Source organism: Labeo rohita, chromosome 7 (assembly GCF_022985175.1).
Source record: "Labeo rohita strain BAU-BD-2019 chromosome 7, IGBB_LRoh.1.0, whole genome shotgun sequence".
Taxonomy (NCBI): domain Eukaryota; kingdom Metazoa; phylum Chordata; class Actinopteri; order Cypriniformes; family Cyprinidae; genus Labeo; species Labeo rohita.
This window is the reverse complement of record NC_066875.1, coordinates 5,084,284-5,099,744: the sequence shown is the minus strand read 5'-3', so window position 1 is coordinate 5,099,744 and position 15,461 is coordinate 5,084,284. Positions and strand designations below refer to the sequence as shown.

At 32.7% G+C, this 15,461-nt stretch overlaps 1 protein-coding gene across 8 annotated transcripts in view; it reads right to left on the bottom strand.

The window, feature by feature from the left end:
• kcnip4a (potassium voltage-gated channel interacting protein 4a) overlaps nt 1-15,461 on the bottom strand; it is a 240,063-nt gene that overhangs the window by 24,674 nt on the left and 199,928 nt on the right. For all 8 annotated transcript variants that reach the window (XM_051115603.1, XM_051115605.1, XM_051115607.1 and 5 more), the window contains one exon: nt 3,177-3,301. In XM_051115603.1, coding sequence (XP_050971560.1) covers nt 3,177-3,301 — 125 coding nt within the window. The remainder of the gene's footprint in view (nt 1-3,176; nt 3,302-15,461) is intronic.

The window sequence follows — 15,461 nt, the reverse complement described above, 5'->3', positions numbered from 1 at the left end:
TGTCATCCACTGTCTCTTGTGCAGGCAGCGTGAGAGAGACCCCGTGTAATTACCTTTTAAGAGACACACGGCTCTCATCAGAAGCCATCACTGCCAAAGTCTTCTCAACATTATCAAAACTCCAGGAGCAATGCAGGGTTCATTAACACCGTTAAGATACACAGACTGTAATTAAAAGATTTTTTCAGCTTGCTGAAGCATGATCATTCGCTGACTGCACACAGAGGATCAGGGACAGAATATCTGGCATATTTTGGTTTCAGTTTACCACTAATTCATGGGATAATACGACCGAAATACCACAAAGAAAAAAGTCTGTTATGATTCTGTTAGTATTCTGTTTCCTTTTCAGCTGATGTGCGGATAATCAAGTTTAATTTAGGTCCTGGTCATTTGTGGAGTGTAATTAAGCTAGTAAGAAGAAAAATATGACCATCGCCTCTCATAAAGTGAAACCTCTTCATCTGTAAAACCCACTATGAACAGATTATTTTGCATGACTTTCATTGATCTACAAAGTCGCACTGTTTGGTTTTGTATTGCTAAATCTGATCAAGATTCTGACCTGATCAATGCATTTATTTTTATTAATTTAATTTCAGTTTTCTTGAGGTGGCAGTCGTGGTGCTGATATGAAAAAAAAAATGTTGTTTATTTATTTGAATGCCTGTCAAATCCTGATCAGTACACAAATAAATAAAGGGATAGTTCATCCAAAAATGAAAATTCTGTCGAGTTTTTCAAAACCTGTAAGAGTTTCTTTCTTTTGTTGAACACCACAGACGCTATTTTGAAAAATTCTGGGAACCAAGCAATTAGGGTAGCCATTAATTTGCACAGTATTTTTTATTCTCCATACTATTAAAATCAATGGCTACCATCACCCATTTCTGGGTGAACTATCCCTTTAAGTTCATTTAATTTAAGGTCTGTAAGATTTTGTAAATGTTTTTGAAAGAAGTTTCGTATCTCTGATCTCTGTTTGTTTAAAAATACAGTAAAAACTAATATTATAAAACTATAATTTACTAATTTCCATTTTAATAATATAAAATGTACACTGTAAAAAACAATTTGCTGAGTCAACTTAGAATAATTTGTAACCTGGCTGCCTTAAAATTTTAAGTTCAGTCAACTCAAAAAAAGTTTATTCAACTTGAAATGTTAAATTATACTAAGTGACAACTTAGATATTTGAGTTGAATAAACTTAAATTTTTAAGGCAACTGGGTTACTTACCCATCTGTTAAGTTTAACAAACACAAATATCTAAGTTGTTACTTAGTACATCTTAACATTTCACATCTTAGTACATCTTAACAAGTTGACTAAACTTATTTAAGTCAACTGAACTTAAAATTTTAAGGCAGCAGGGTAACGAATTATTTTAAGCTGACTCAACAAATTGTGTTTTTTTTCTTTTTTACAGTGTAATTTATTTCAGCGATGGCAAAGCTGGATTTTCCACAGTCATTACTTATATCCTTCAGAAATTACGGTAACACTTTACAATAAGGTTTATTAGTTAACATTAGTTAATATTAACTAAAAAAAGAACACTTCCACAGGATTTATTATCAACATTTACTAATGCATTATTAAAACCGAAAGCTGTGCTTTGTTAACATACTGTAACTGACAATGAATGACTGCATTTTTATTAACATTAACAAAGATTAATAAATACTGTAATACATTAACTAACATTTACTAATGGAACCTTATTGTAAAGTGTTACCAAAATTATTCTAATATGCTGATTTGCTTCTCAAGAAACATATTTTATTATCAATGCTAATCAATGTCAGCAGTTGTATTGCTTAACATTTTTGTGGAAACATGATCATTTTGTTTTGATGAATAAAAGTTTAACAGAACAGCATTTATTTGAAATAAAAATCTACTGTAATATTATAAACGTCTTTACTGCCATATATGATCATTTTAATATCCTTGTTGAATAAAAGTATTAATTTCTTCTCAAACAAACATAGTGTATGAATGCATGATGCATGATTTCTGCCTCAGTGTTTTAATTTAAAAAAAAAAAAAACATATTTAGCAAAGATGCGTTGATCTAGAATTTATAAATACAAACAAACACTGTAAAAACTGAAGAGCAATAAAAACAGCACTGTCCGTCTGTTTCCAATAAATAAATGAACAAACACAAGCAATTATGGACCCTTTTCTCTCTGACTAGCACTGATGTGCTTTGAAATACAGAAAAAGATGACGAGAAAATCCTTTCTAATGGCAAGTATTGGCCCCCAGTGTAGGCCAACAAAGCAACGTATCAACACGAGAACAACAATCTGTGGTGAGCCAGGCCTGTCCCACATGAGACACTTGAGGAGGTGTTGCACACATTCAATAGCTGTTGCGTGCAAGTCTGTGAAATTCACAGGTCCATAGGGTGGCCAGTTCAATATTTGAGGTTTCAGAAGTAAGTTCATGTGCCCTCGATGTGACTTTTCTTCAGCCCTACAACTACATCATCAAAGTTTGCAGTCAGAGGAGGAACGTGAGGGCTTAGGGCAGCATTTGGGACAGGACCCTTGACAATGATTTACTAATTAATTTTCTTTTGAAGGATTTTAGAACTTGATAGATAAAAATCCAAGAAATAGAAGCAATCAGAATCAGAAATGGCAGGTGATATTAAAAGTGAAATAATAAGAAAACTGATTTAACATTTACAGTATCTGGGACACCACATGGGAAAATGAATAAGACAGTACTGAGGGTGCCAGAAAACCTCAGTGCAGTCATCACCTGTCAGCGGTGTGTGTTTGTGTGTGTGTGTGTGGTATGAAGGAAGGATTACCGCCTTCTGATATCTCCCCTTGAGAGTCTGATAATAAAGGACCATTGTGCCACTCTCACGCTTTGTCACCTGACAATTTGGGTCAAGTTAATTTGGTGTTGTCTCATTACATTGTGCACCAGAGGTGAGAAAGGACATTTATGCCTCAGGGACACTCTAGAGACCTTTGCTGACCTGATTATTGTAGCGAACGTGATAGTTTTTCTGCAAAGTTTGGCATGTTCCACATCAAACCGGCACTTACAAGGAATTTAAAAAATCAATAACTTTATACTGAATGCAATCAAATTCAAAATGAAAGGAAAAAAAAATCAAACTAGAAGCATTAAAGCCAGAAGCATTAACTCACATTCTTAAAGCCCCGATAGAGGATTTGAAGCTCTTTGCGTGAGAAACGCGTTTGAGCCTCCAGCTGCTCCAAACCTTCTGGTCGATGCCGTACAGCAGACAGCTCCAGCTCATCCTCAACGCTATCTGTAGAGAAACACACAACGTCAGAGTTATGAACTGCTCGCACTCAGAATAACAGCGATAATCCAAAATTCTATTTTTGATAAATAAGTAGTGGACCAACTCATGACAAAACATAAACACTGACGATAATACATTGAGTATTCAACAGAGAATATCAAATGTACAGCACTGAATGAGATATAAAACATGAGTACGTAAAAACACAATTTTGACAAAAATTATCCTCAGGTACATCAATATGCTAACAGATGGCCACAAGCCACTGAATCATTGTTTTTGTCTACTAAATAGCAGGGAAGTATGCATATTTGCATATTCAGATGCAGCCACTGCCTTTATAAGTGAGTCAACGTATCAGTCACTGAATCATTCACTCAACCAATTTGATCAACAAACACTGATTCATTCACTAACAAAAAAGGGAATATATGCAAGACACTGAATTATTCAGTCAACCGATTTTGTCAAAAACACTGATTCATTCATGAACAAAACAAGTGAATGTCTGTATGAGTGAGTCACTGAATCATTCATTCAACTGATTTCGTCAAAAACACTGATTCATTCATGAACAAACCAAGTGAATGTCTATATGAATGAGTCACCAAAAATTCAGTCAGCCAGTTTGCTTAAAAACACTGATTCATTCATTAACAAAAATGCTAATGTCTGTATGAGTGAGTCACTAAATCATTCACTCAGCCAGTTTACTCAAAAACACTGATTCATTCATTAACAAAATATGCTAATATCTGTATGAGTCATTAAATCATTCACTTAATGATTTCATCAAAAACACTGATTCATTCATGAACAAAAAAATGCAAATGTCTGTACGAGTGAGTCAATGAATCATTCACTCGACTGGTTTCATTAAAAACACTGCTTCATTCATGAGCAAAACAAGTTTATGCCTGTATGAGTGAGTCAGTGAATCATTCACTCAGCCAATTTGTTCAAAAACATTGATTCAATCATTAACCAAAAATGCAAATGTCTGTATGAGCGAGTCACTGAATCATTCACTCAACTGATTTGCACAAAAAAACGATTCATTCATTAGCAAAATAAGTGAATGTGTATATGTGAGTCATTGAATCATTCACTGAACAGATTTGTTCAAAAACTGATTAATTCATAAACAAAACAAATGAATGCCTGTATGAGTGAATCACTGAATCATTCAGTCAGCCAATTTGCTCAAAAACAGTGATTCATTCATTAACAGAAATGCTAATGTCTGCATGAGTGAATAATTCGCTTAACCGACTTTGTCAAAAACACTGATTCATTCATTAACAAAACAACTGAATGCCTATATGTCATTGAATCATTCACTGAACAGATTTGTTCAAAACACAATGATTTATTCCTAAACAAAAACATGTCTATATGAGTGAGTCACTTGATTATTCACTCAACCTATTTCGTCAAATACACTGATTCATTTATGAACAAAACAAGTGAATGTCTGTATGAGTGAGTCATTGAATCTTTCACTCAACCGATTTGCTAAAAACACTTGATTCTTTCATTAACAAAACAAGGAAATACCTGTGTGAGTGAGTCGCTGAATTATTCACTTAACCAATTTGTTCAAAAGCACTGATTCATTCAGGAACAAAGCACCACTAATGCTCAGAGATAAAATCAATTCTGCTTTGACTTTGTTTGAAACAATTTTCCATGGAAAAGCAAAAACACAAAGTAACTGGCAGTTTATGGTGTCTAAAATGAAAGGCACTCAATATTAACGTCTTGTTCATTGAACTGTTGTGTACAAGCAGCATCACACAGTGAATATATCAAATATGTACTATTCTGTCAGACTGACAAGGTTCTAGAGCAAATCTCAAATATTCAAAGCAAACTGTTGTAAGACTTTCCATCTGTCCATAGGATCATAATAGGCCTTGGCATCTCAAACTCATTAATCTTAAAAAAAGCTTTCAGCTCATATATGACCCCTGATAAAACTGTACTACTGGACAACTGTGTTTCTCTACATTAACTTAGATTAAGCATCCAATATGACCTGTGTTTGAGATTTATACATTATTCACAGCCCTAAAGGCTAAATGATCTTTAAAAATAATGAGTGAGAAGCAGAAGCCAATAAAACAATGAAATGTAGAGTGAGTCTCTTAACATTAATCAATGGGGAGGCACAGTGATTACTGTGACACCTGAAGCGTGGAAGACTAATGGCTGACATATGACCCTCTCGTCCACAGAAGACGACTCATCAAACGTTTGGCAAACAGAACTGACATATATGAACATCATTTTCTCATCTCGTTCTTCTGGGAGCACAGCGACCACATGCAATCAGAGTAATTTTAGTATCATTACCGCTTCATGCTAACAGCCCTGTTTCATAACACAATGCGTAAGTGTTTAAATAGTAGCATTCTTTGGCATCTAAAGTTGCTCATTAAAATAAAAACACAGAGCATTTTAACAATCAGCAATAACGACGACAGTTAATCATTTGTAGCTCACTTCTACAATTCAATACTATTGATATTTAAAATTTGCTGCAGTGTTGTTCCCTTAATAAAAATTGTCAATAATGTACAGTTACTAATACTCAGCAGCTGGAAGACTTGAGTACAAATGTTTTTGGCTTACATAAAAATATGAAAAGAGTGAGAGATAGAGGAACACAGAGGTCAAAGATGAAGTAGTTAAGAAATACCACACTTGTGAAAAACTTCAGCATACTTAAAATACTTTAAAATATATAAATACTGTAAATAAGTGCAAACTAAATGCAATGTTGAATGTAATGAAAATTTGCATTATAGTTTAAATGCATATGAAATGCAAGTAGCTGAACTTAAGAATACTTTTTGACCCACTTAAGTAGTCGTCTTTGAAATATGGTTAAAGCGTACTGCCGAATATACTGACAAGTATATGGTAAACTAAAATATACTTTTGAATGCCATGCATTTAAATATTTAAACTGTATTGAGTTTAAATGCAATACTGAATAACACAAAATGTGCTTTAAAGTACAACTTAAAGGGACAGTTCACCCAATGAAAATTCTGACATCATTTATTTAGCCTCAGGTTGGTGACCAAACAGTTGACAGCAGCCATTGACTTCTATAGTATGGAGAAAAAAGAGAAAAAAAGTAAAGACTTGTAGCATAAGTATGGCAAATTTAATTTTTGGGTGAACTGTCTCTTTAAGTACACATAAGTTGCCTTTTTTTATTTTATTAATATTATATCATCTGCAAGTACAGTTTTTAAAAATATACTATTAAAATTTGAAGCACACCACAAGTGCAATCAATACAATTAAGTGCATTTCTTTTTCACAAGCGTGTGGACAATACACTAATAGCAAGAGAGCTCTCTGAGGAAATATGTTGAAGGTTTGTGTTGAAAGAGGACTTGCTTTGGGTACAGGTGGATGGTGCTTTGGTAGAAGAGCATAGGAAAAGCTTCTTGAGCCGCGCCGTAACTCCACGCCTGCTGCCGTTCTGAAGGCAAGCGTTACCTAGGAGATACAGCGTGAGTGTCACCACAGCAACCAGGGTCGAGCGGAGCATCGGGGTGGCGGCAGCATGCTGACATGACTTCATGAAGCAAGGGAGGCATGGATGCGTAGTTTCGTGCAGATCCGGGATCAGTTTTTAGTTTGCTTGTTCTGTTAAAATGACTAGATGACTTGTCTTGTTTTGTGCTGAACGAATGATATTTTCTAACCCCCCAAATGCAACCTAACTATGGCATAAATCTTTCTACATGATTTTCATAAAGACGATTTACTTGGTTTATTAAGCCAGTTTCCTCATGGGTACACTTTTCAGGTTCTCATAACGTAGGTGATTTTAGGTTTTATGGTCATTGTGGGGACATTTGATCCCTGCAGTGAAAGCAAAACCTGTCCTGTCTCCACACTGGACCAGTTCACTGACCTTAAATATGTTTATGAATAAATCCCACAGCTGGATTAAAAAATTTATGTGACTCATTTCACAATTTCACACTTTTCTTTTTGCAATTCTTACTTTACAACTATAATTCACAAGTTTATCTCACAATTCTGAGAAAAAAGTCAAAATTGCGAGATATAATCTTGCAAATGCAAGTAATAAATTCTGAATTGTAAATACAAAGCTACAAAGTCAGAATTGCAGGATAAAAAACTGCAATGTGTGTTATAAAGTTAGAATTGTATGCAAACCTGTTTCCGCCACAAAATGAAAAATAAAGAAAGGTAATTGCGACTTTTTATCTGCAATTCAACTTTTTATTCTCACAATTTCGAGTTTACATCTTGCAATTCTTATTTTTTTTGCAGAATTGCTAATACAATTCTGACTTTTTTTTTCTCAGAACTGCGAGACACTCACAATTCTGGAAAATAAAGTTGCATTTCTGAGGCATAAACTTATCTTGCAATTCTTACTTTTTTCTCAGAATTACATGACATTCAAATTGTTTTCTCAGGATTGTAAGATATAAGCTCGCAATTGCGAGTCATAAACTTGCAATTCTGAGAAATAAAGTCAGCGTCATGAGATATAAACTGTCAATTCTGATGTTTTCCTCCGAAGATTATATCACTCAATTATGACTTTACACGCAACTGCAAAATATTAAGTCAGAATTGCAAAATATCAACTTGCAATTGCAAGTTATAATTTCAGAATTGCAAGATAAACTTGTGATTTTGGGTTACAAAGTCAGGACTGCAAGATAAAAACTTTCAATGTGTGTTATAAAATTAGAATAGTATGCAAGTCTGTTTCTGCCTCTAAATAAAAATAAAGAAAGGTAACTGCGACTTTTTATCTATAATTCAACTTTTTTTTCTCACAATTGCGAGTTTACGTCTCGCAATTCTTTTTTTTCTCAGAACTGCGAGACATAAACTCACAATTCTGGAAAATAAAGTTGCATTTCTGTGGCATAAACTTATCTTGCAATCCTTACTTCTTTCTCAGAATTACGTGATACAAACGTGCAATTCAAATTGTTTTCTCAGGATTGTGAGATATAAGCTCGCAATTGCGAGTTATAAAGTCAGAATTGTGAGACATAAAGTCGCAATTCTGAGAAATAAACTTGCAATTCTGAGATATAAACTTGCAATTTTGAGAAATGAACTTGCAATTTTGAGAGATAAAGTTGCAATTCTGAGAAATAAAGTCACAATTCTGAGAAATAAAGCTGCAATTCTAAAAAATAAACTTGCAATTCTGAGAAATAAAGTCACAATTCTTAGAAATGAAGTTGCAATTCTGAGAAACAATTTGTAATTCTGAAATAAAGTCACAATTCTTAGAAAGAAAGTTAGAATTGTGAAATATAAACTTGCATTTCTGAGAAAAAAAGTCAGAACTGTGAAATAAAATAGAATTCTATCTTCTATAGAACTGCAATATAAACACAACTCTGAGAAAAAAAAAAAGTAAAAAAAAAAAAATGTCAGATCGTCAAACTCAGAATTCTGCCTTTTTTTTTGTTGCAAATCAGAGTTTATATCTTACAGTTCTGACTTTTGTCTCAGGATTGCAAGATATAAACTCGCCATTGTAAGAAATAAAGTCAGAATACAGAAATATAAACAATTTAAAATGTTTATAGTGCATAATTCCCGTAACTGTGAGTTTTTGCAATTTTTTTTTTGCAAGTTACAAGTTTTGTGTGATATAAGGATTGTGTGATATAAATTCACAAATGCATGCTACAAATTTAAAACAATTCTATTATCTTGCAATTCTTTATTTCTCAGAATTGCAAGTTTATATCTCACAATTCTGATTGAGAGAAGCTGCAATTATCTTTTTTATTTTTATTCAGTGGGGGAAACAAGCTCCCATGCTTATCAGTACAACTAGGATTTACAAAACAGCAATCAATTCTGCAAAAAAAAGTATCTCAAGGTCTACTAATCAATTAGTTTGGTATTAGTAATTAGAAACTATCTGTACGTTTACAAGGCATGTTTTCTCATTAAGGAATAAACACGCTTATTGTTGCACTATGGGTAATGAGCGTGGCCTTCGCTTCAACACACGTACGCTTATGTAGCAAGATTGAATTTCCTGCGGTGCAGCCGCATCTTTATTCAGCATTATGCAGGCTAAACACTCTGTGTCTGATCTGTATTGCAACAGCCGTTTAGAGTTTGTGATCTGGCTAATAAGCACAAAAACATGAAATTAAGTTAAGCCACATGGTTACCTTAATCTTTCAACCGTTCATTGTATTTGCACTTGTTGAAATGTAAAATCCTTATCCCATCCATTTAACAAATGCAAACAAGTATTTAAACATGCAAATAAGTATGATATTTATGAATGTTTTATGACCTTGCACTACTAGTCAAAAGTTTGGACAAAGAAAAAAAAGCTTGAGAATTTTGCTCTTTTCTATTTTTATTATTTAAAAAAAAAACCTTTAATCTGAATGTTTATGCTTAAAAGTTTTGCAAACACTTTTGTAGCTTTTTATTAATTGTTTGGACAAAGAAAAAAAGCTTGATAACCTTTTTGTTTTCGTTTCCTTTTCATGATTTAAACAATCTTTTGATCTGAATGTTTATGCTTAAATGCTTACATTTATTTATTTATTTATTTTAAGTTTGAACAGCTTCTTAATTTTTTGTTATTTGATAAAAATGTTTATTATTAAACATTTACAACAGTTTTGTAAACAATGTTTTCTAAGTTTGCATTAATTGATAAAAAATGCAGAAAATAAAACAATTTTAGATTTTCGAAAAGTTTAGACAAAAACAGCTTGACTTTTTTTTAAATGATTTAAACAATATTTTGATATGAAATGTCTATACTTAAATGCTTGAAAATAGTTTTGTAGATAAAATATTGTAGCTTTGTATTCATTTTTGAAAAAAAATAAAATAAATAAAGTAAAAATAAAAAATATTTGTACTTTTTAAATGAATGTTGAATCAGATAGTGAAGGAAAGTGGATAAAAAGTGTCCAAAATACATGAAACAGTTTAAAAAGCATCCCAGGATGCATGGTTGATAAAAACCCTGAGTAGCAAAGCTGGAATCTAGAAGAAAGTGTGCCAAGAAGATGAAATATTACGATGTTTTTGTTTATTTTAACTTTTTCTCTTTTGGTCCATTCATTTGACTGGTAGTGTATCTCAAACTTTTATTGCCTCTGACTTGTGAAACAGAAACAGAAGTTATTAAAAAACGACCTTGATACTCGGCAAGAGAAAAAATGAGGAGAAAGTGGCTATTTTAGATGGTGTGAGACCCTTGACAAGCAACTGAGATCATTTGTCTGGGTGGTAACAGCAGTGACCATGAGAGCTGTCTTGGTAGTCATAGTACTTTTACTAAAGACCTCAGCCTAAATAAAGACCCACCTAAAAAACCATAAGCAGCTATTTTACACAATACCACACTGCGCGGTGCTCCTACCATGATATATACAGTATATGCATGCGTTATTGTCCTGATGCATGATCATAAAAAATTCAGCATGCACATAATAAATAAAATCATGTCTCACATCTCATTCATAAAGTCCTGGGATTTCTTTCCTGACTGTTGATATATGCATAGGTTGGGAAAAAGGTGGAACTATTAAACATGCCATGCAGGGAAAATGACCAAATGTTGCACCACTTTAGTTACAGCATAGGTTCAAATATATCATGATAAAGTGTTCATCCTTAAATCATTAAGGTGAGACTATTAATAAACAAGGATGCTTCATGCCTGATATCATTCCATCAATGCAAGAACAAGGCAAGTCGGTCATGATGCATTTTTGCCATTCTCAGGAAATTTCTTGCTGAGATCAACACAACTCTGATATGTGCGATGGGTGTCGGTGGACTCGTATATCCATCAAATGCGAGATTTATGTCTATCCTATAACATGCCTTTAAGTCATTTCACATATATGTCCTGAAGAGTCTCTGGAGTGCAACAAAAGTTTCAGCACATGATTAACACAGTAATGAGCCTCATGAACCAGTGCAACACATCTGTGCTTGAGAGTCTCATTCTGTGCCTCATAAGTCCTTAGTTATGGCATTTATAAATGTTAAAGTTCAACTGATTTTACAATTTTGACTGTAGGCAATTAAAAAGTATATACACTGCCAGACAAATCTTTGGAATAATAATGATTTCTTAACGTTTTTGAAAGAAGTCCCTTATACCCACCAATGCTGAATTTCTTTCTTGAAAAATACAGTAAAAACAGTAAAATTTTAGAGTATTATTATAAGTTCAAATAACTGTTTTCTATTTGAATAGCTTTGAAAATGTAATTTATTCCTGTGATGCAAAGCTGAATTTTCAGCATCATTACTCCAGTCTTCAGTGTCACATGATCCTTCAGAAATCATTGATCCTTCAGTTATTGTTGGTGGTCAATTATTAATAATGTTCACAGTATTATAATTGTTGAAAACATTGTTCCTGCTTAATAATTTTTTGGAAGATTTCAGGATTCTTGTAACATTATAACTGTTATATAACTATTTACAAAATAAAAGTATTATTATTATTATTGTTATTATTATTATTAAATCATACTTACCCCAAACACTGATAATAACAATCATTATATTAGAATAATTTCTGAAGGATCATGTGACACAGAAGACTGGAGTAATGATACTAAAAATTCAACTTTGATCAGAGGAATAAATTACATATTAAAATATATTCAAGTAGAAAACTGTTATTTTAAATTGTAATAATATTTCACAATTTAACAGTACTTATAACAGTATTTTTGATCAAATAAATGCAGCCTTGGTGAGCAAAAACACTTCTTTCAAAAACATGGGAAAAAAAAACTGGTACACATTAAAGAACACTGAATTATCCTTAAATAAATAAATACATTATTATTGTCAAAGTTATTATGGTCAAAGAAAAAAACAGAGACATTAATATGCATTTTAGCACAAACATACATCTGTAAAACACATCTGCTGTTTTGCTGCATTGGGCACAGTCAGTTCCCAAATGAACTGAATGTTGCTCTGGTTTCTAATGCAGGGCTTGAACTTCTGCTCACCATATGCTACAATACACAACAGCTTCATTTCAGAGTGATGAAGATTGATTATTGGCAGAGATGTGGGGCCACAAAGCTAATTCTGCTCCGAATCAAGCACATGGTCATGCAATTAACAAATTTCTGACTCTTTTTGTTTTTGGCATCTGGAAAGATTAAATTAGGGACTAAATGCTGCTCTTATTACGGTGGTGAGTTGTGCACAAAAAGAACTACTACACTGTAAAAAACAATTTGTTGAATCAACTTAAAATAATTTGGAACCTGGCTGCCAGTCAAGTTCAGTCAACTCAAAAAAAGTTTATTCAACCTGAAATGTTAAATTTTACTAAGTGACAACTTAGATATTTGAGTTGACTCAACTTAAAATGTTAAGGCAGCAGGGTAACAAATTATTTTAAGCTGACTTAAATTGTGTTTTTTATTTTCTACAGTGTAGTGTCTTTAGAAAGTGTAAACTTACAGGATTTAGCAGAAATTGCTGGTAAATTTTACAAATAATTACTGGCAAGTAACACACTGAATTGAACAAAAACTGAAACTGAATTTTATAAGCAAACATACTCCAATAATTAGGTAGCTAACACTATTAATAGATTAGAATCAATTAACAACTCTAATACGCCTCATGTGCGAATAAGTCTAGAATTATATAACACTATCAATTTTCTAAAAATATAGCACATTTATGTGGTTCGGTATATTATGAGGTCTGGATAGTTTCATTCTTTCAACATTCTCTTCAGAGTCCAGTATGATTTTACAACTCATTTTATGACTTCCTCCATCCTGCTGCCACCCGTCACATTTTCTCTGTGTTTCTCCACATCTATAATGCATACGCGCCTCAGCCTGGACAAGTGCGCTTTTATGAGCCTGGACACTTCACAGCTTTCTGTCCCTCCGAGAGTCAATACCTCACTACTTTCCAGTCGGCTCCCAGACATGAGCACCTGCTCGTGGCGTCAAAAACGCAGCCTCAGAAACGAATGAAAAAAACAGGTCATTGCCCAAAGAGACCACAAGTCAAGAAGGACATGCACACTTTCTATAGTTACAGATGAAATAATGCACCCAAGAGCTGCGTTAGCCACCGCTTAAATCTGTTTTATTTTGGATATCGACAAGGTCAAAAGTGTAGAGGCAATGCAAGCTCACACATACAGAGATATGAGTAATATTGTCTGTCTTGAAGGGTGTATTACTTACTCTAAATGGCTTCTGAAGTGTAAAGCAAAGCGGACTACACAGGAAGCACTACTGAGGTTCAAACCTCCACACTATTAGTGCTCATTTATGACCGAAAGCATCACAAAATTTATATGGTTGAGGTATATTTTGGGTTCAGTACAATTTGAGCTCAATTAAAAAGAAATTACTTGACTTCGTTTTCCCTCGTTTACTTAAAAAATTTGAGTAAGGCACTTAAAAATAAAGTAAATAGGGAAAATCACAAAACGAAAAACTGTAATACTATATAAGATTCCCATTTCCATAAACCACATACATAAATCTAGGCTATGCACTGGAGTTTCAGAGCAAAACACAAAACTGTGACATTTACTGATGTGCTTTACTCTTCACTCGACGACGCTAAAATCGACGGTGCATTATGTGCCAACAACTCACCAAAATAAAAGCTTGCTGATTTTAGGTTTGAAAATGTTGAGAATTCATAAAGAAAAAATAAATAATAAAAAATAAATGTAAGTATTAGCATTGTATTTTTTTAAATGTACTATAAAATATTTGTATTTTTAACTTTCAAATTTGATTTTAAAAATATTATAGTATTATCAAACTTTAATTATTATTTTGTTTATTGTTTATTTATGAAAAAACTACATTATGTATATATAATACATCCTACACATCACTTACAATGTAAGGCTATGGGACAAGCAGAAATTTTCAGCTCATATTAGTGTTAATGCACTTACATTATTTGTCTCCAGACAAAATTATGTATCGTTTGAGCTGTAAAGTTGTCCACATGATCTTTTTAGTTGTAGGACTGCTGTTTGTGGATAAACATCTGGTAATATAATACTGTAATAATTAGAGTTCTTTCTTGTGTGTATTGTGCAAAAGTTATAAGATATTAAAGTTTACAAGGTCATGATTTTATTATTTTATTTTTATTTATTTATTTATTTATTTTAATTTTATTATTTGTATTATCTATTATTTCAGTTTTAGTTTATTTTGAGTACAATATATATATATATATATATATATATATATATATGTATATTTATTTATTTATTTATTTATTTTGGATTATGTTTATGGTAACACTTTACAATAAGGTTCCATTTGTTAATATTCATAAACTGCATTCATTAACATAAACTAACAATGAACAGTAAAATTGCTTTTAAAGCATTTATTAATTTTAGTGTTAATTTCAAGCTATAATTTTTCATATTATTTAATAGATTGAGCTCACATGAACAACAATGAACAGTTGCACTTTTATTAATGAGTTAAAAAAGATTAATGAATACTGTAAGAAATGTATTTCTCATTATTAGTAAATATTTGTTATTGCATTAATGCTTTAGGTCACGAATAATGGATCAACTATCGTTAACTAATGGGACTTTATTGTAAAGTGTTACCTATTTAAAGCAACATTTGTTATGGTTTTTAGGTTCAGTTATATATAATAACCCTGAAAAAGCATAAAGTTTGCAGGACTCCTGAAACAAAGGCTTCTGAAGGCCAATGAAATGCTCAGTAGTATATTTGATTGGTTTTGGCAGTGTTGATACACACTGCCCTCCCATCACACCCACCTGCTGAACTTGACTGTTAGTAATTGACAGCCTGTGCAGATGTGCTGTAATGAACCACTCAGAAACACATCTGCTCCTGCTCAAAGATGGGCCTGAATACATTTCTGCACATTTAGTGACACACATATGACACCAGACACCTTTAGCAGGTAATGGTGCAGAAAATGGCAAACACGATAGTGATAGATGGTCAACAATGTGAGTTAAGGTTCAATTTCAGTGCTTCTATTCAACCAGAACAAAAAGCATTTTATTTTCCTGAAATCTATTTGAAGGTGAAGTGTATCCTTTTTTTTTTAACTATTACTTTAACCAATC